The 22,912-nt window shown below is 30.7% G+C and overlaps 1 protein-coding gene across 2 annotated transcripts in view; it reads right to left on the reverse strand.

Annotated features, from left to right (window-relative positions):
* The window catches only part of LOC130891618 (hemicentin-2), a 173,904-nt gene extending 155,096 nt beyond the window's left edge, over positions 1–18,808 (reverse strand). For both annotated transcript variants that reach the window (XM_057796458.1, XM_057796459.1), the window contains exon 1: positions 18,468–18,808. In XM_057796458.1, coding sequence (XP_057652441.1) covers positions 18,468–18,570 — 103 coding nt within the window. In that variant the 5' untranslated portion in view covers positions 18,571–18,808. The remainder of the gene's footprint in view (positions 1–18,467) is intronic.
* Between the last annotated feature and the right edge of the window lie 4,104 nt (positions 18,809–22,912).

Raw genomic sequence — 22,912 nt, forward strand, 5'->3', positions numbered from 1 at the left:
TGAGAGAAGATTGAGTTGAATGGAGCAGTGTAACGAATAAAACAAATTAAAACAGTTTGTTAACTAACTGTACTATCCTGAATATATGATAGATAAACACAAAAATAAAATTATGTTTTTTGACATTTTAACTATAATTACTGTTTGCATTTGCAGTGAACTTAGTATGTTGATTAATTGAAGTTTTCACGTGTGTTCAATAGTCTCCTCGCGTAATGAGAATATTATAATGATGAGTTTCTTATATTTCTTGATACTGAAGAAGCAGTATAAGAGCTACATTTACATTTAACTTTCTCAAGTGGTGTATAATGGAAAACGTTGAATGGAATTTGATTGAACCTGTTTTTTAACATATCTAGTAGACATATCAGAGATATGGAGCTCGTCAGCTCCGTGTATTATTAAAGAGGAGAAGTGGAAGTTATGTTTGCAAAATATATATTTCATTTGGATGCCTTATAAATATATCATATATACATAATTATAAATTCATTCATAACCTAAAATCAAGATGATTTAGAAACAGAAACAACTACTTGTCAACTCGTATATAATTTCGAATTTAATAATTGGAAATTATAGTGAGCCGTTCTCCTAACGAAAAAGCAACTACTCTCCTGGGTAATGCCGCGACGAATATTGAATTACATTCCCTATGAAGAACGTGATGAACATCTACCTTTTAGTTGATATCAACATCTCTAATAGCTGGCAAATTCAAGGAGACGATTGTAAGCACTGACCAGTTTCGATGTTATTACGTCTCATAAGAGTGTGATATTAGTAATTCCCCGATGAACACTATCCGGTACAATGTTAACTTCCAACTACGAAACATCAGCAATCGAAATTTGATCGTAGTTGGCGATGAAATTGAATAAATATGTGAATATATGAAATGGAAGTGAAGTCCAGCACTTTAATTCAGGATTTGGTCCTGTCTGGACAAAAAATAACTCAAATTCGAGTGTAGGGTGTTAAGGTTAGGCGTAATATGTCCTGGCATGGTCAGATAGCTCTTCTAAAAAACTTGAAGTTCTCTTTAAAACCAAAAAGCTAATATACTCTGCTACATCTTCTAATCCTTTACAAGTGCTAGATTCGTTTATCTCTAGATGATTGCTCCCTCATTTGGAGGACGGCTCCCAAGAATACTCTGAGGATGCTGTACTCAATACTAAGGAGAGCAATTCGACTTACGATCCAGACTTTACCAGAAACTTTCACTTAGAACATAGGACAAAGGTCGCAGACCTGACTCTATTTTACCGATACTACCATGGAAGATACTCTTCCACGCGGTCCAACAGAATCATACCTAGAGCAGTATTTGTAAGACGTACGTGGCTCTTGAACACCAAGTTTGTCTGCATATGCATAGAACGTCATTTTCCGAGCACTACAACCTACAGAAGTTCAAGACCAGTGCCCAAAGACATCTCCTTACACTAAGCACTACTCGAACTACTCGTGCTTGTTTTTAACATAAACAAATGATTTGATACAGACTACTTATAATTCTTTTTCCACTCAATTTTTCTAGTAACATTTAATAATACAAGAAAGAATTTTTGGAAAAGGTTCACACCAAAAAAACAATTTCAGTAAATTTTATTTCTTTTATATTTATATTTATTGTCGCATCAACTTCGAAGGTTATTAGCGACATATCGACATATCAGTTTTTTACAATTTATAATCAAGTTTTTTAGAAATTTGATTGAGTTTGTAGTATTACAATTATTTTTAAATAGAGAACGGTGTTTGGAAAGCTGTTAGTTAGTTTTTCGTTTTTGTACTTTTGACAGTTCAATAGTAAGTGTTTCTCGTTTAGATTCTCGTTACAAGTTTCACATATTGGTGTGTTTTCTCGGTTAAATAAATGTGAATGTGCCCTAGCCTTCAACGATCGATTTTTATTTGGTCCCTACGATTTTTAAAACTGTTTTTCCATAGTTGGACGGATGGTTTCATAGATTTTAATATCGACTGCGATCTGTTCCACTCCCTTTCCCACTTGTACCGAACTTTTGTTGTGATTGTCCCTTTATACTCGTTTGCTATCACTTCGCGTAGAATTGTTGCTTCGATGTTATTTGCTGCTTCTTTGGCACATTTGTCTACTCTTTCGTTTTCTGGGATGCCTGTGTGTGATGGAACCCAAATAATTGATACGTTTGCCTTGGATTGGTGGATAAGGTGTAATTGGATTTTAATTAAAATACCTACCTCGGAAAAAGTTGTTGAATGATTTGTATTGAGTTCATGGAGTCTGCAATTATGACTGTTCTATTGTATTGATTTCTTCTAGCAATGATTAGTTCCTGTAATATAGCATAGAGTTCTCCAGATAGTTTGAATGTGTGTATTTTGTTCACTGCAGCTATTAAGCCATTAGGTGTTTTGGATCCGTCGATCTACAGAAAATGGTATTCATTCAAGCTTATTTCCGTGAGAGTACGGAACAATTGTGTTCTTAGAGAATGGTTGGTTTCCTCTTTTTTAAAGAAATTCATGTCGACGTTGATGTTGGGAATAGGGATTGTCCAAAATAATTTTATTTCAAAAATTTCAATACAATGAATTATTCAATTTCTACTTCTTTTTGTGATATAACAGAAGATAAAATAACATATTTAGTGTAATTGAAACAGATTTTTTTACATTTATGATCAACTGATTAATATAATTTTGCAAGTCGTCAATATTTTTGCCTGTTTTTAGAAGCAACTATCAATCAAAAGAGATAACCTTATATCATTTAACAATGAAAATATATTAATTCTATTCACCACTTTAGCCAATCAAATGCTCGAAATAATCGAAGTATGTTTAAAACTAATGGAATAAAAAAATGTTGCCTTTTTGGATTACGGGAGAGCTAATTGCAGAATAAGTGAGCAAAGTTTCAACAATTCATTAGCTGTATGTCCAAGGAGATTTAGTAACCCAATTACTGCTCCTAAACTATCCACTTTTCCATTAATGCTTTTTGCTACCTAGTACATAAATCGTTAGTATCAAGAAATATTTTAGTAGTTTTAACATTGCTCTGCCAAAAAATATTTACCTAGAACACGGGCGCCAGTTTATTTTTGTTCATGAAAAATTTAAGTCGAACGAAAGCATTTTTTCCAAATTAATGTGGCACTAATTTAATGTCATTTACTCGTACCCGAAATAGTTTTCTCTGACAAATAAATGTGTATAGGAAGCTGATATTGAGGGATTTCTTTGAAATTGGAGGTAGAATAAATATTTATGTACTATTCTGAATTTTTTGAACAAGATATTGACACATTTGATTTTTTTCAAACTGAATAAAAATTAACTGACATGGATGGCAACATTTTAACTAAAACTAATATATAATATGATAAGAATATATATGATGTTATTACAAAATTGCACAAAATGAAATTTCAAAACATTGTTGTGAACATTTGAAGACACAGAAACTAGAATAATTATGGATACTTGGGGTAGAATTGTGAATAAAGCAATTTTAACTGTAGATACACAAAAAGAAACAATAAAAAATTATTCTATGTTGGTTATAAAGGAATATCCAGAACCACCCGAGGCAGGAGAAAATAATGAACAACAGGCAAACTGATTTTTGGAAAATCAATTTGGGGATACGAAAATGAATAATGAAAATTTTATAAGAAAGCAATGATTCTACTATGCTTGGTTGTAGAAGAAATGAAGATAAGTTACTGTTAAGCTACTGTTCATACTGTTATGCATAAAGTGACGATCTTGCTGATATCTTGATTTGTCTCTATCAATAATCAATAATTAATGAATATTATTTTTTTCCAAAAAACTATCTATTAGTCAATAAGAAGTGTGCTTGATAGTATGTTACTTATAATAAACATATCACTTTGAACAATATACCCTTTAAATCTTTTCACTTTTTGGAAATGTGTCAAGTAACTCAAAAAAAGATAACAATAATTCTTAATTTAATTCATCATATAGTTATAGGAATTCACAAAAACGTTAATTGAAGTTGGCAAACATTTTCTATTAAATAATCAACTTATTATTCTCTTTTCATTTGATAGTAATCAATATTTCTTATAAGGAGATTATCAGTTTTATCTTCGATACAATTTTGCTCAGGTAGTCCCAGAAAAAATAGTTCGAGAACGATGCTGTACTATTATTCTGGTACTGTAGAACTATTGGATGTAAAATTGCAGTTTTCGCAACTTTATTTCGAATTTAACACATTATAAAAGACTCTATTTAAAAACTGTTGATAAGATCATCTGAAGTAAGTGTAATTTCAATCAAGTGATTTATAATTATAAACAGAAATCTGAATATTAACATGCTATGTTTGTGAACCCAACAACTTAAACGAAAGCACATATTAAATATAAAATGAACATGAACCAGTTTCAACGAGTACTCAGTTTCGAAAACGATTCAACTTGAGAACCAAATCGTCAATAACGACGGAAGAATAGTTTGTTTTGTGATTTTTCAATTTTTCCGGTAATAAAAATGTTGAAATAAGAATGAGAGACCAAGAAACTTCTTGAAATGAGACTTTATCAATTCATAGCTACTTGTGCGACTATGCACATATTACTACAATATTTTTCATTATAATTGGAAAACAGACAAAAGTAGCATTGAGTTCGAACAACGCAAAATGAAAACTGCCTCTCCATACAATTGTCATGAAAACTCTCTACTTGGGAGTAGTAAACATTCCAAAGTAAACTAAATAACTGGAATTTTTTGTGAATAGGTATTTCACTCGTTTAAAGTATTAGAACAATTTGGTTGTATTATTTTTAGTTTCTGCGTTAGATACAAGTGAGAAACCGTCGCACGTGCTAGTATAAAGTGTCAAGAAGCAAAACAACGCTTAACATCTAGTAAATGTCGAATTATCCAATAAATGGAATTTCAAAATGAAATAATTGTGAGATATACTGTGTAGGAAATGAGCTTTTAATAAAACGAAGTAAGTACGTGATATTATCATATGGAATGTCTCCAATTTTGAATACAAACAGGACATGAAAATTCGCATCAATATGTTTGATTTGGAAATTAGAATACAGCCATCTAACTACATCAAATAAAAGTAAATATTAATGGACAAGAAAAATAATTGGAGCAACAACAATACAAATAAATAATGACAACTGCTTAAAATTGAATTTGCAAAAACTTCCAGTATTTTTGGTAATCAATACTATGTTGTCAGAGAGAATATCCTTTCCAACAAAGTGTGATAAAGGTTCACTCGTCTGTTGTTGAGAGGGATATGAAGTGTTTTGAGAATTATGAATTCTAAGTCAGCGCTTTCCAACTTTTTTTAAATCACAACCCCTTTCACAACTTTAAATAATGTACGCGATTACCGTTGCCATTAGCCAAAATCAGTAAAGCTAAATATGAAATGAATCATGGAATCTAGACTTAATTAAATTTCTATAATTATTATAATTGATGAATTTCAATTACGATTCTGACGATTCAACAACATCCAGTGCAATCTATGCACCTAGTATGTTGTTTTTGCATTAGGATGGAAGGTAAATATTATGGCAAAAGTTCTTTCCATTCTGAATGAGATGTCCACTTTTTATAGGAAATTGTTGAACTTTAGTCATGCCGTCATGGTGACATAAAGATAAGTCCTGTTGCTCCAATACTAATGGGAATTATTCAGGTTCCACATGAGTTGTATCTCGATTTGAAAATCTTTACACTCGAGCATCTTTCCTTGATCTTTTTATGTGATGTTGCTAGAATGCACGATCCTTGATTAGTTAGTTAGATATTGAATGTGAAATTTCTCGCGAAAATATTTAATTCTACTGGAATGTTGTCCCGTGGCAGTAGATAAGTCGATGGGAAAATTTTGAGTATTGTTATAATATTGGTTCCATAAATTTCAGTATAGTAAGTAACCGTATAATTTGAAAGGTTGGCTGATCTATATTATATGATCTAGATCATATAATAGTCGTTTAATCCTATTAGTTAATTTTGTGGCTCCCAGGTTTCCCAAATCAATCTATAAATTTAAGCTCTATCCATAGAAATAATTGCGGTTACTATTAACATCCCTTTCACTCACTTTTTCCAATTTTATGAGAAATATAGAAACAAAACTTTCAGTTTCTTATAGGATATTTGCTGTTTGCCAGTATGTTGATGCTTGTATATTAACCCAAACAACAGTTGTTTAACTTACATTTCACTATAAATCAATTATGTAATGAATAATACGTGTGCAATGATATGGTCGAGATGTTTATCAAAATAACTCCAAAACCTTGTTTTGGAAGAGACCGAATTCACTAAAATAGCTGTCTGGAAGCTTTCTAGTTATTCAGTCAAAAATTCACATAGCACATAACGTTATTATTTTGCACTATTGGCAAGATACGATTCGGTAACTACAGCCAAACTTAAATGGACAGCGATTTATATTCGGAAGTTTTATCTGGGTGATTCCGTTCTAACTGTGATTTTTTGTATTCAAAATTTCAAGATTTTAAAATTTAACTTTTCTAACTTTTTTATGCATATTATTCATCTATTTTACTGTAAAAATAAAACTCTAAGAGGAATTTACTACAACTTCAAAGTATCACGAGCAAGACACAAATGTCGGATTTTGAGTTCCACGGTACTGACTCATTTATCCACGGTACTGACATGGTAACTTAAGATATTAAACAACAAGTGCATCAATTTTCCTCAGTTTGATCATAAACATTAGAATTTATAAGGTAATTAGTTTAAATCATTTGTTACGACAAAAAAAATTAATAATTTATCGGTAAATTCTAGGAATGGACATGACACGGTACTGACATTCAAGTGATGTAGTATAAGTTTTCTTTAAGTGGCAAGTTATATTGTATAAAAATAATGTTTAAATATCTTAAGAATTATTCAATTAACACAAAATTTTTATTAATTGATTATTAATTAATGACTAGTACAAAAAAACAATACAGGACATTGAATATCACAGTTATAATGGAATCACCCATCTATCTGTATTAATAAAAAAAAAGAGAATAAAAGAAGTGGATATAACAAATAATAATAAAAATGTACTCATTGAATATTTCTAGTACATAAAAATTGTATAATATAACCATATAGAATGGAATGACATTGCTATCTCCAACATCTTCACATATCTACAAAGTTTAACAACAAATGAGAGTTGGGGAAATGTGGAAAGTTATTCAGAAATAAGAAAACGAAAGAATCTATAAGAAAACTAAGTTTTTAGTCATATTCAAATTGTGATAGTGAACAAACCAGACGACGTATAATATCGAAAGGGGTCTATATTAAAAGTTAAAAATCTCGAAAACAACATGATATCTAGATTACTACAAGCTATAATATGTGATAAGAATGTTCCATATTACGTGAAATGATTTATAAACTGGTCAGATCCATAAGGATTCATGAACTTTACAAATAATACGTGCTGAGTCGTCTGAGTACTGAGTTTTCGTAGTAATATTATGGCAAAATTAAACATCGAATTGTACTAACTGTAATATGTTTCAGGACGACCAAAATTGTGGTCAAGTATAATACAAAAATATATATACAAATATAACAATAATAAAAAATTAAAATTACTCAAAAAGACATTGAATTCATTGAATTCAAAATCGATTTAACTTTCATTGGTAAGATTATGAAAAACCTTAAATTTTTATAGATCAGATAAGGTTAGGTTGTTGCGTATAATGTTGAATATTGATTGATTAGTTAATGAATGACATCAAATTTCAATAGGTAAATTTTTTCGGTTGAATCGTTATGAGTGAAGTTGAACCTCATAGGTTAGGTATGGTTAATTGGTTGTCAATGGAGTTTTTTTTTCCAAAATTTTAAGGATGCGTAGATTTCACTAAAATTATATAAATCAGTTTTCTCATTAAAACGTTGAACATTTTGGGCAATCTATAATGTTTCTTAGAATGAAGGTTTTCATAGTTTTTTTCAGTTGTCAAAACTTTGGCAGACTCATAATTTATTTTATGTCCTTCATCGTCGTTAACGAACAACTATGAGGATATAATTTGCTGTCGCTTTTGTTATCCGATTGATGAGTGACCTCTCCGACTGACCAATGTTTGTCTTATCACAATTAAAAGAATTGCTCAAAGATTTCAAAAAGTTCAAGAGTAACTGATTCTATATATGGTAAATATGTATGAATAGGTCACACAGAAATGTCGGAGTTGACGTTTGAAAGTGATAACGGTGCGATGTCAAAATCAGTGTCAGATATGTTATAATTAATTCTTTTTAAAAGATATTTATGAGCTTTTAAAAAAAGTTTGTGAAATATTTTATTCTTCTTATTACGAAATGTTGGATAAGGAATGTTGAAGACTCTTTTTTTAACTGTTTGATCTTTCTGTTCTGTTATATGATCGATTTTAATGATAATTCATATACCTTCCAAGACTTATTGGTTCCCTAAACAAGTCAATTGAAATTTCATCATCTTTGTTTAGTGCCAAGAGAAAATAATGATGTTCCGGTATTCTCCTCTTCAATAGTTAACTTCATGTGAGGATCGAATCTATTGAAATGGAATAGTAAATTGTCAATTTTATTGTATAGAAGGGATATAATTATATCATTTACATAGTACATACTCTTGAATAAAGAATAATTTATAGAGTGAACAGATACAACAAAGTACAAAATATAATCTCTTATATAATCTACTAATATAGAGAATATTGAAGACTTAATTGGTGTTATGTATCAAAAATAAATATTATTAATTCTATTAGAGTTTCTATATTGGGTTTTACTTTTATCACTTCCTTTATGTTGTAGAACTGTAAGACATAAATTTAAGTGGATATTACGTATCATTGAAAGTTTAATAGATTTTAATGGTGTTTTTGATATAATAATCATTGTTATCATAAGACTCTCAAGATTTCGCCTAACCAATTAGCAAGAGGTTCAATTGGAGTGTTAATTAATGCTACAATACGTCTAGCTGGTAGAGTAGATCTATGAATTTTTGACAAACAGTAGAATTTAGCAGAAATACCGTTATACTTCGACAATTTCTTCCTAGGTTTTCTAGAAATTTGTTTTTTGTTAGAAACTTTTCAGATTAACTTCTACAATTATTAGTTGTACTTTCCTAATAATCAAGGATGTTACTTTGAAATGAACACATATCTTCCAATCATGAGTAGAATAATCTTTTATATTGTACCCTTCATGAAGGCTTCTTCAGCTTATTTCCAAATGTACAGAATCACGAAAACTAAATTGCTTTTAATTAGTTTTGGTCGACTGAACGTAACCAAGCCATTAAGCTCTATATTAGAGTAATATATTCATTTTGGTTTTTTACCAAGTTTTTCCTTCAAAATGGAATTTGAATCTCTAATAACTTTCTGAATTATTACCATTACCAACTGAAATCGTGTTCTGACCCCCTTTACAGCAAAGTTAAATGCTTACTGTCCTTTTTTCGTTATTTTCTTGGATCTTGAACAAAACCTAACATTATGCTTGTGATGTATTAAATATAAATTTTAGCAGTTTCGAATATTTCAGTAATTGAATAGTTTGCAAGCCAAATTGAACGATTGAAGAAAAATGGATATTTTAAAATAAAACTTAGTTTATCACGAATGACTTCACCAGGTGGTTATTATTAGGAATCTAAATCGGTAAGTAGAAAGTAAACGACCTATTAGAACGCATCATTCCCGTAGTAAAATATACAAGGACAAATCTGATTTGATTATTGAACAGGTGACTTTGCAAACTATTGTTTCTCAATAGCTTTAAATATAAATATACTCAACAAAAATAGTCACACCACTCGACATCGATATACAACATTATTGGAATGCCCTCCATAAACTTCAAATTATATATATAGGCCACAGGTGCGAGGAGAATGTTCCTAAATAAATGCCACGTGTACCTAAAGAAAAGACAAAGTGAAAACATAAAATATACGTGTATATACATCAAGTATTTATAGTTCCTGCCTCAATACCCAGAAGTTATGAAGAATAGACAAGAATTTATTTTTGAAAATAAACTAAATTATATAAAGATGTACTTCTATATTTATTCGGAATGTAAATGGTTAATACATTAATGTGCATTGAAAAATGCGTCGTAAATTATTGTCACATCTTGCCAAAATAACGTCTAGTTAATAAATCATAACTTGAAATGAGATTCTACATGATTTAATGCATTTTGATGCCTTTTTGATCGCTTTTATGTCGCCTCTTATCAATTCAGCTAAATTATTCCAAGAGTACGAAATATACAAATTGAGATAAAAATAAATGATTGCGAAATTTGAATCAATATGATCAGTTATGAAGTATACAGATTGTGATAGAAAGGATACAACGATTAAAGCAATCATACAATGATGAAACATCACTCTCTATTTCTAAATTGGCTGTATTTCGGCGATTTCGTCTTTCAAACGCTCCAGTAACGCTACGTAATAACTGCTGTTGATGTTTTGACTTTTACGTCTTTCTACGCTTTGGAGTTGGTTCATCACTTGCAGCTCCCTCGTCTGACTGTCTATTGGACTCCGGAGAGTACCAACAATTGTCGCAAATCTATCAGAAAATACGAGTTTATTACAATTGAACAGCTCAGAATCATCAACTTGAGAGTAACCTGAACGTAGCACATCATCAACATGGAAGTTATGCAAAGACTAGGGAAAGATAATGAAGTCATCTTTACCGTAAGAAAACAGAAACTGTAGTTTGGTTTCATACTAATACATGAAAAATACTGTCTCTGGCAGATGATTGTTCAAAGCAAAGTGGACAGTAAGAGACGAACAGGGAGAAGACGGAATTCATCGTTGCACAACCTAGGCCATGGTTTGGAATGTTATCTGTTTAGAAACGCATAGCCTTGTTAGAAGCGTAGCCTTGTTAATAGACAACGTCGGCAACGGATAAGGCAATTAAAGAAGAGGAAATATTTTTCTATCACATTCCTCTGATATCTCTAAGGCCTCAGCTATCTTATCTAAGCATTCGCAAGTCCGAATAATGTGTATCAAGCCTTTAATAATACTATTCTTGCCAAAGAACACTACTTTTTTAAGACATAATATTCTTTTACATTAATTTTTGAAAACTAATAGAAGCTGCTTGACTGAAAATGCTTTAAAACAGTAGGTCAGCTGTCAAATTTATACATGTGCATTTGAAAGGTTGGGACTAATTGGAGATCACATATATCACAAGTGGAACCTGAAATCATGTGCTCTAGTATACTAAAGAAAATAATTATAAAATTTTTCAAATATCTATTTTGAATGCATCCATTTACGCTACTAGCTATTCACACAAAACTTAAAAGACGTTGATGAAGTTACCCAATCAAGATACTTGGGCAATCGATGAAAGTATTGAGGTGGAGGAAATTGATAACAAACAACGTTGAATATCTGTTCTCACATACTGTGAAACATATAATTATTGTTTGGAAAACATGAAAAAATAACAACAAGGTCCAAAATTCGAACAAACACTTCAGAAAACACATCGAAAACAATGATATATAAAAAACTCATATTAAAGAATTATTTGATCAATGAGGACTAATACTTTGTTTATATGAAACAATTTGTTAGTTACTGATTTAAATTTATGACAGAAAAAATTTTTCTGTGTCGATTACGGAATAGCTCTTACAACTTTCCTTCTTAGTAATTTTTAAGCGATTTTATTATACACTTTCTATGGATGAGCAAAGTCACATTGCTGGAATGTCTCAAATTTCAAAGCCATATCAGGAATGCTACAAATATGTAATAATTTCATGACATAAAAGCAATATATTCAACGGAGGTTCTAGAACATGATAAAATGTAAATAAATAGCAATTTTATTCTTTTGCGTCTGTTTTAAGTTATGCATACTCAAACAGCATTGTTACTAAAGGGATGATTCATTAATATTATTGTTTGAACAGTTGTTATTCTACGCTGCCATTATTTGAAACAAATATTGGGGGTAGTATTCGGTTTCGGTTCGAAAACAAAAGTGTTAACATTTTTGTTACAGGTTAAAAGGATTTATACTGACACCTGGTTTCAACAGAAGGGTAATTAAAATCGAGTAGCTTTGAAATCTCACATTTGGTATTTTAGCATTGAAAACGCTTAGAATATATCCCCAGATTCGATATTGTATGTTTTTAAAAATACTTTTGATTTTTAATTGTGTGTTTAGATATGATTACATTTTTTTAAATTTTTCCGATAGGTTTTTTTAATATGATATATCATTTGTAAAGTGAAAATTTGGGTTTTTAGGCAACAAAGAACATAATTTTTTAGTAGTATATAATAATATAATATACGATATGCATCAAAAGAAATTATTTGGTTTGTTTTATTTTGAAAATAATGGTATTGGGCGAATTCAAATATGTAAAGGCAAATCTTGTAGTATCTGTTAGACAGCGAATTACAAGATTCATTCTAGGACGGTATGGTATAGAGAAGTGCTGTGGTAAATTCTCATATTATTCATGAATGAAAAAACGGAAATCAATATATGGGTAAATCATTTTGAAATCAATTTGCGAAAGAGTTGCTAAAAAACAATCTATGGCTGCTAGTGAGGAAGATATATTGTAGGAGTCATTTAGAAGAAATCGAAATAACTTATTGAGAAATTCTAGGGGAAAAAATTGTTACCATTTTGTGTATATCCTTTAAAACTACTGTGGTAACCATATTATGCATTTTGCATTATAATTAATGTTTATTGAAAAATGTATTTATAATACTTCACAATTATGTAATGATTCGCTTGTTGGAAATAATGAGAATTTGTACGTTTGATGTACAATGAGCAAGTATCACACCTCCGCTCAAATAGTGTCAAAAAAAACCAAACTATCGAGTAATAAGCGTATGAAAATAATTTTTCACTCTTCGGATCATAACTGAAAAACTGACAAAGTTTCTACAATGATAATTGCCTACGTGACATAATTTGAGATAAGATTTCCAATTTATTTAGTACCAATAGTACAATGTTAATATTGATTTAATGTATATTTGACAAAACAGTCTAAATAGGATTTGAGGTTAGATTCAAAAGAACAATTGTTTTATTTCATAAGTTATCAGTAAAACTATTACAAAAAATGTTCCTGAAATGTTGAATAAAAATTCTGACTCATTCTTTTGATATGAGCCATTAAAAACTTTTTTCGATCTTGCATGTACGCTAATTTGAAAAATTTGCGACCAATCTTAATCTTTTGGAAACACGCAGATTACTTTTTTCTTACGATTGTGCTCTATATGAACTTGATATTAGAGTAATATCATTATTGAAAATAATTTTCTCCCGCAAAAAGGGTTTAGAAAAAATCATGCTTTTTTGTTGAAAACCCGCTAACAATTTGATTTTGAATTCTTTTTTTAGCATTAAGGTTTATATATATATTATAAAAGAGACACAAATGCTAAAAGTATATTTCAACCTCGTATGATTTTAAATTCTCCTAATGCTTTCCATGAAAATATTTAAAAAATCGTTTTCGTATAGTTATGTATATCTTCAGAATATTCTCAAAGATTAAATTTATTATATTCTTTTTTCACACTATAAAAACTTCAGAGATATATTGAAAAAAGGCGGTCCTTACCCATTTCCTTCCTTTAATAACTTTTTAATTGGAGTCATCCCTTTCCATTCTAGGGTTTGTGTTTCCTTCCGCTAGAATATCTGTGACTGTCTTACTTAAAAATAAATATGACTTTCTTTCTACTCTGGATGACCATAATAGTGGCCTACCTACAAGTATTCTGGCCATTGTTTAGGTAGACTACTTTTCATATGTTTGCTTAAGAATTTTCGTCTCTATTCCATCCACCTTCCAATGTCCTGTAGTCGAGTTTACTGTTGAATATCATCATTCCGTGCTCTGTCATGTAGAGTTTTGCCTCGTATATTTCTTAGTCTTTTAATTTCGCCTGTTAACATCGTCTGTAGTATCCTTCTCGTATATAGTCGTTTTAAATATCTTGATTTTAGTTTCAGTATTTTAGTATTTTTTTCTTCTAAAATATATCTTTCATGCATCCCTAAATTCGAGCTGCTTTCATTATTTCTTCTCTCACTTCTTTAAAAAGGTTTCCATGACTTGTTATTTCCGCTCGTAGATATTTAAAAAGATTAATTTTTAAGGCTTTTTCCAACTTACATCGTACCGGTTCTTTGGACCTCACTATTGTTGTTCTCAGTGTTTGTCAGCATGTTTAGTTTTTCTGCTTGGGTGTAAAAATGTAGTAGTCTTTGGAAATTATCTTCAGTATTGGAGTATTGGCAATAAGGACAGCATCGTCAACATAGTGGACGACGTGGAAGAATATATTTCCCATCGGTTTGGTAATGAATACTGCGTCGATGGTGGATCTGTTCTTCCGGAAGCCTTGTTTTTCTACCCGTCTACTCATGATTTTCGTGATTCTTTCCAATATAGTTTTTGTGGAAGATTTAATAGTGCAGTCAAGCACTGTTATTCATCGATGATTTTCTGGATACGTTTTCTGTTTTTTAAAAATGGGTATTGTTGTTTTTCCTATATATAGATAAATTATGTTTCCCATTGCTCTGGTGTGACGTATTGTATCTTTGACTTCGACTTTGCTTCTTCTTGGCATTTCTCATATACTTTTTTGATTTTCATATATGTCTCTCTTCATGTCTTTTGTAAATTTTTTCTCATGGTTTTCCTTTAGTTCTCTTATTCTTGTGTTTATTTCGTTTCGTTCTTCTCGGTTGCTGCTCCAGTTTCTAGGCGTCCTATTTCGTATGTATTGAAAATATGTTTTTTTTTGCTTATCTAGCTCTTTCACTTACGGCGTAAACTATGGCCTTTTATTGATTTTATTGACATTTACCTGTCCACTTCCTACTGTTTCTATGTCGGCGTCTAATATGTTATTTTTCATTGTTTCCTATTGTTGGTGTATACTGTCTTGAGTATTGACTTCTTTTTTGTAAAATTTTTTGGGTTTAATCGATTTTCATGTAACTCGAATTTCACATAGTTGCTGAAATATGGAAGGATGTTTGTTCTTTTATTAACACCTTGTATATATACAATATACAAGCAAAAAGTGGCTAAACTAAAAGTCCTCAAATATTCCTCTCTTTATGATGAATGGTTTTATCTCGAGGCATATTAACAGTTAATATTAATAAAAGTGTTGGCACGTACATGATATTATTTCAGATTAATGAAATTTTTCAGCGTAGTATTCTCGGTTGTTTTTCAATATGTCATGAATACATGAACAGAAATGTGCCAAGTATTAGCTGATATTTGGTCGTAATCAAGGATATATTGGCATCGTGAGAGGTTCTCGTGCGTAATTTAATTTCGAGAAATGAATCTGAAATAGGAATATTGACCAGGCTCTTCAAATTGAAAAACCAAACATATAAATATCCTGGAGTTTAATTTCTGCTCAGATATATTGCCAAAAATAATCACAAGATGTATGGAAAATAAATGAAATATGTTCAAATATTAACCGTTTTTTTATTTTACCACACCTTTTTATGACAAAGGGAAAATATCTTTAGATTGTACACTATACAATCGCAAGTTTAGTTCTTTTGGTATTTCATTTTTTAGAATAAAAGATGTCAAGCAGACGGTTTGCAGATGTTCTGATTTTGCAAGTGAGAAGGGTTGAGCAATTTTTGTGATTCTCCTATTTTTTTTTTGTATGGACTCTTCTATGTATCCGAGTGATCAAATCAGTACCGCTTTCCACCAACATGGTTGCCGAAGAACGCTTTATCCCATGTCCGATATAGGTAATCTTCGGGTTTTTTCATTTTCATGTATTTTTCAACAAGTTTTGGGAAAGATGGTATGGTATCCAAGATGTTGGGCGTTACACCTACGATTTCAGTATACAAAAAATAATATTAGATTTGCATATTTACGATAGAGTATTGTTCATTACACGTCTATAAATTGATTTTCCGGTTCTTGCATGACTTTCCGTGCTCTGCTTCGCTTCACACGAAAATTGTCACACGCGCACGCGTAATGAAATATACACCACGATCAAAAACATATTTCTTTTCAAAATTATTAACAATCCACATTAAGTCTTGTGTAAGGCTATTCTTTTTCTTTTGATCCGAACTTGTCAATATTTCTCAGACAACGTCAGAAGAATTTTGTTTTTGACTGTTTTTTTCTAGATTTGAGTGATTATTTTCAATTCAATGCTGTTATCTCTCTTGAATTTTTGATGAAATGAAAAATAGAATTATGGAAAGTAGGAGAAATTGCGCCAAGTTTGAACTTCGAGTGAAAAGCAAAAAGTCCTTAAAAAGGACACAAAAAAATAACCTGAGTGGAGAATAGTGTATGACAAGGTTATTAATGATCCCTAAGATATCTTGAAGGTGAAATGTAAACCATGGAATCGACATTTTCTATCGGGATAAGTGGTAATGGCCAGGTGAGTTATTTCAGGATATGTTGATTTGAATATTCCTTTTTTTCTGTTGTTCTGTTTTTATTCATAAAAAGTATCATCTGATTTAATTTGCCTGATGGATGCTGGTAATTGAGATGTTTATACCTCATTGTGTTCATTGTAATCGACAACAAAGTTGAATCTGAACATGGCAAGCAAATTTCTATATTACATAGTTTTTTTTGGCTATTCTTCTACTTCTGTTTCTCTTGCAAATATTTGTGGTAACGAAATATCAGCCAATAAAGCCTTTCCTGTGACGAAATGTACCGTTTTGAGTATACAATTAGTATGCATACAAATGTTAATATTAGTTGAACTGGTACTAGGAATTTATGTCTCACAAACAAACGAGAAATTCCAACAATTTTCTTTAATTTTATGATATTTTGATACTGAGAATGGGATAAGGAACAAATTATACGATTTTTGCAAAAGTTATGATGAATCTACGAATAAAATGTTGGATTCTATTAATAGTTTCATATCTCACCACAACATTTCTGTGTCTTTTTTGAGTGCATACAACATCAATAAAAATTTTACTATTTACCATTCTCTCCATAAAATATTGAACTAGTAATTCCATTTTGAGTAAAAATTGATGTCGAAAATATGATTTTCAAAATCTACATCTGTTTCCACAATTCTATATATAGAGAAGAGGTTAAAAAATTTGTTGTTGCCGTTGATGATGAACAGCATAAGTTGAAACTACATATTGATACTGGATAGGTGAAATTGCTACCTTGTGCTAATTTTTTTAATTTATGGGAGTCATGTCCATATTCAAAATATTTTGATAGAGAATTAATTCAATGAGAATGGTTCAAACCGTTTTGCATTTCAAAAACCATTTCTAGAAATGTCTCTCATAAAGCTGTTGAACAATTTTAAATGTCTTTTATGTACACGTGAAAATGTATGATACTAAAAAATATTCAATATTCAAAATTGAAATCGCCGCAGTAGTTTTGACATTCAAAAGAATTTTTTCGTATTTATTCACTAATCAATGAAAAAGTTTTGATTTTGTCAAAGGACATCGGTTTTGCGAAATCCGAAATGTAACTGTGACACATTATTAAAAGGTCCACATTTTGTAAAAAGGTTTTTCGAAAATAAATGATTGGAGTGAGTTTACTGAAAAGCCCACAGAGCAACATCGGTGGCATATATCTATTGAAAATAACTTTCATATAATTTATTCAAAGTAATTTCTTTCTTTCTATTCTCGCTACTTTGGCATTCACAGAAAGGATATTTTCAGTTATTATTCCAAAATGTTGAAAAAAAAAGAAATAGAAATAATATTCCACTGATACAACATGAGCTTTCAATTTGAAATAAAACATTTAAATGTGATATAAGAATATGGTTTTCATAAAAACGATCTAGTAACAAATCTAACCCTGAATATTATTTTTTATAGTAGTGTACAATATTTTTAAAACTCCCTACTATATTTAGCTTAATGATTGTTGCGGCTTTATATAATCTTTCTCATTATTCCACGCTCATATAATGTCCCAAGATCAGCATAACCGCAGCTTCTTTGACATATTTAAACAGAACAAGCCTAGGTTAGTATTCAAGAGACCTAGAGAGACGTTGAAGCAACTTATTAGAAAAGTTTAATATATGGACTGAAAACGAGAATAACAAAATAAATTGTCTCTCATTTAATAAAGAAATTTGAATTGTTAGATTCAAATTTATTAGTGATAAATTCCAAGTCTACGTATAACAAATACCCCAGCGACTAAATTATTTTTGAATGCAACTAATGATACCTGAGGTAATAAGTTTCCGATTATTCTCATTCCATAATTTGAAATCTACTAAAAATTTCTTATATATAGGTAGCAACTTGATATTTGAGATTACTTACAAGTTTTCTGGAACTCTTTGGTATCCAAACATAGCACCGCATTCAAAGACACAAAGAACACCACCAACAAGTCACATTCAAAATAGCAAATTCCCCGTCGCATTTTGCTACCCCATTATGTGAATTTCACTGTACCACTCGCTCAAATGTTATCTTACAGAAATAGAATCGAATGTATTTCAGTGACTCTCATTTAAAAGACGGCGCTAAATTGAAAAACAAAAACGAGCATTATCAGCGCATATGTGCACTTTGTGCCGAACTCAGGGCGCATACAACACTATTTCACTTTTTGAAGCTCACACGCGACTTAAGTCTAAAAAGTTTGATACGGCAAGCGACAGCTTACGACTTTAGCAGCGTTGCCAGCGTATTACAATTGGGTATTGAAGAATTCAAAGTATTCTAGAATTTTTTTCAATAATATTGAAATTAATTAGAAAAGTATATAATTTAATAGAATTAATAGGATAGATGAAGCTTTCGTTACATGATTCAGGAGAAATATATTTATTTATATATATATATATATATATATATATATATATATATATATATATATATTTTTATTGAATTCTCGGACTATTTATTTAGTATATTATGGAAAACAAATAATCAAATAATTTAATCGAATTACTTTAATCAAGCAAATACTCATAACCTTGATACTTAGCAATATTCTGAACCAAAATCAAAATTTGTTTTGTAAGTTTCCATTTATATGGTGCGAAATCAATCTAAGCACATTTTTTCTTCGTGGTAACCTTCTCAACATTTGTCGGTTTTCAAATACACTTATGAAGATAGCAAAGGCTTAAAATCTAGGTACTGCAAAACGTGAAGGCATACAATCATGTTGAAACTGGATATCTCTATTTTAGACATAACTACCAGAACCAAACTGTTGTGGAAGTATTTTTCCGGTGAGATTGTATTAAAAGATGTATCGAAAAATGTTCGTCCTATAATTTTATTCTCTTCAACCCCTTCCCCAAACTATCTTCTGGGAGATAAGACTGAATTTTTTCTATTACGAGTAAAATATTATTTTATTTTAGCTTAGCTGATCACTACTTTGTTCAAAAGAGGGCAATCTTTTGATATGATTATCTTGCAGTATTAAGTACCTGAAGGCTTGCCGATTCGTGATAATGCAATTTGAGTTTTTAAGTATTTTATAGTTGACTAGAAACATCAAATATATGCACAATAAAGATTTTAGAAGTTTGTCTACATTGATATACACTTCTTTTTCTTACATGTTCGTTCTGCCTAAATTGTCTTTCATTTTAACAAAATAATCAAGAATATCACACTTCTTCATTCAATCAATCATTTTAAAAAGAATTTTCAAAATAATTTTGCTAGTATTTGCGATATATTCGAATCCACTTCTCTTGAATATTGAAATTTTTAAATTACATGGTGGTAAATATAAAGAATAATTGCGTTTTTGTGAATATTTCCATCAATTTAATTTAAAGAAATAGATTTTTTTTTTCAATTCAAGAGTAGATTTTCTTGTCAATATTCATTCCTTAAATTCTTCATTCACTTTCACAAAAATAATAGGAAATGAACCATCCGATTAAAGTACAAAGCAAAATGTTCTGTGTAGTGGTTGTTAACTTTGTTTAACCGTGGCAACATCGCGCCATTATTCTTTGCTAGCTAACGTTAATCTTAATGAGGGAAGCTCCTTTTTGCGTGAGAATTATATTTTTAGATTCTTGAAATGCCAAGAAGAAAGTATGTTGTGCCATTAGTAAAGGTAAATGTCAGTAATTGATCTTGTTACGATGATAAAGGGTTTATGTTCTATTTTATAAGAGTATCTCTTTCTTAAATATCAAAGCCACCGAATACTTTTAAATGTAAACGAATTTCTTGTGGAGTTAACGTTGGAGGTGACGATTATAATGTAGCATGACAGCGGCACGGTTTTTTCATTGAAGATGGGTGACGTTCTATTTTTAATAAATATTAATAAATATGTTGAATCATATTATTTAGAATATATCAAGCAACAACGTGTACCGTCAAAATGTGGGATTGTACGAAACGAATTATAGTAGAATAAAACATTATTACCCATATATGAATCCAAAAGTATCCATGTTTCCAACACAACATTTAATTGGGTATTGGATATATTCGTAGAAATAACATGATTTATTTACCATTGAAGATGAAGTATTTTTAGTAATGGAATTTAAAGTTTGGTCTGGAGATAACTTAAGGAATTGAGGTATACTAAGTTTTGTAACTTGTGAGAAGAAGATTGAGCTCATGTTTCTGGTGTAGTAAAGAGTAACAGAAAGATAGGGAACTGGAAAAGCTAAGGATATTACATTTATAAATAATGAGAAAAAATTGGAGATAAGGGAGCTAGTAAAAACTCAGACTCAAAAAATGTTTGATAAAAACGGATTCCATTCAAAGACAAATGTACGAGTCAAATTCACTCACCCTTTTCCATCAATAACTTCATTGAATTCATTTAAATGTATAACAAATACATAATTTTTCGAGATAGTTTCCTCATCTAACATTTAATCCGGCAAAAGCTTCTTCAACGGTATGGAGATGGGATTTTAAGGGAAAAGGATCAGAGCTGTATGCAGGTTCTGCAGCCCAGCCTTCTGATTGTTTCAATTATTTGATGGATCTTTTGCAGCCGGGCGTTGTTGTGCAACAACAAAACCTTTCTTGATAGTAGACTAAGGCATTTATCTCCATTAATTGACTTCGATTTATTGTTCAGCTAGTCATTGTATATGGTAGACCATACAATTTTATAAGAAAGCTTAGTGTATACTGTTGAAACAAGATAAGTGTCATTCTATTAGTTTAATCCCGGTCATCAAATAGAGTTAAGAGACGCCTCACTGCGAAATAAACATCGAACAACTTGTCCAGGTCCGCATTACCTTATTTAATTTTCAAAATCAGTGAATTATTCAGAAGTATAGATAAACAACAACAATATACAAACAATAGATACCTTGGGATTACTAAATAAATACTGAATACTGAATCGAATAATACTGATGGTGAAGAAGAATGAATACAAAATGGTATTATACATAATTCGAAAAAGTTTCCCTACAATCATCAGTTAGGGTTTCCAGTTCAAAGTCAGAAGTTAGTTGTGAGATTTGCGAGTGTGCAGTCTATTGAGGTCAAATTATTCCTAAATAGTTTAGTAAACAATAAAGTTTGTGGCAAACGTGGCTTCAAGATCAAACATCAACAAATCGATAGGCAGATTCCATAGACGTCCTACTAAAGCCTAGCACAGAGAGAGGCTAGTCGAGGAATGTCCAGAAAACATTAGTTCAGAAAAATACTTCTCTGACTACACTCTACAAAATTGCAAAGCAAGGTGTGACAATGAGACGAAGAAAGAATGTTTCATGAAATTTTCTGAGCATCAACTCCACTATGTGAAACAAGCTACTCGTACAGTTTATATTCGCATCCAACATAATGCTAAATCTTCAAGGTATTCTTGCAGAACTTGAAAGTAGACATATCCTTGAGATATGTTCGGTATAAACACTGTGAAGATGTTACAAAATTAATAGTTTTTAATAACATTAATACAGTGTAGAAAAGGTAAACAGTAAGGGGGAATTAGTCGTTTGATAAAGTGGAGAAACGAATATATAATAGAAATTCGGAAGTAACGTACTGAAGGGAGTCTAATCCATTACTTGGATGATACATATTTTGACAGCCACGATGCTGTTCGTGAAAACTGGACAAATGATAATTGGAGATGTAAAATGAGAACATCCCATTCCAGAGGTGAGTGCATATGCATATTATGCGAGGCGAATTATGCATTATTATTAAGTTCGAAGCATATTAAGGATAGCTCTTTATATTACTACCAGAACATTGAAGGAACCCTCCTCGAATTTTGGTTCAAAGAAGCTGATACCAACACTACATGCAAACAGTGCAATTATGCTAGATAACTCCTCCTATCATCAAGAGAAAGTCCTAAAATTGCTACTTAATATGCTTCCAAAGCAGCATTATACAAAAAAGCAGCTTACAAAGGTTTCAAGAACAAAAATAATTTTCAAATATATACTGTAGAAGAAATGGTCGAGAATAATGGTCACACTGTTTTAAGATTATTTCCGTATTTAAGGTCCAAATGAATAGTTATGGTCTCAACTACAAAGACACCCAAAAAGTCCTCATCCGTTAGCTAACGTAGCACTGAGTTATGTAAAAATTTCATAAATCAAGTAAAAAGAGTTGGAAACCAATTTATGCAACATGTACCAGTTTTCAATAGACTATGTATGTCACAACTTTAGAATTTCCCAGAAAATTGTCGTAGCTACGAATCTACAAAGTCATTTCTCAGTATGATTATACTGTTATAAAATAGTCACTCTAAAGTATAGATATTATGGCAACATAAAATG

Source organism: Diorhabda carinulata, chromosome 3 (assembly GCF_026250575.1).
Source record: "Diorhabda carinulata isolate Delta chromosome 3, icDioCari1.1, whole genome shotgun sequence".
Classification (NCBI taxonomy): domain Eukaryota; kingdom Metazoa; phylum Arthropoda; class Insecta; order Coleoptera; family Chrysomelidae; genus Diorhabda; species Diorhabda carinulata.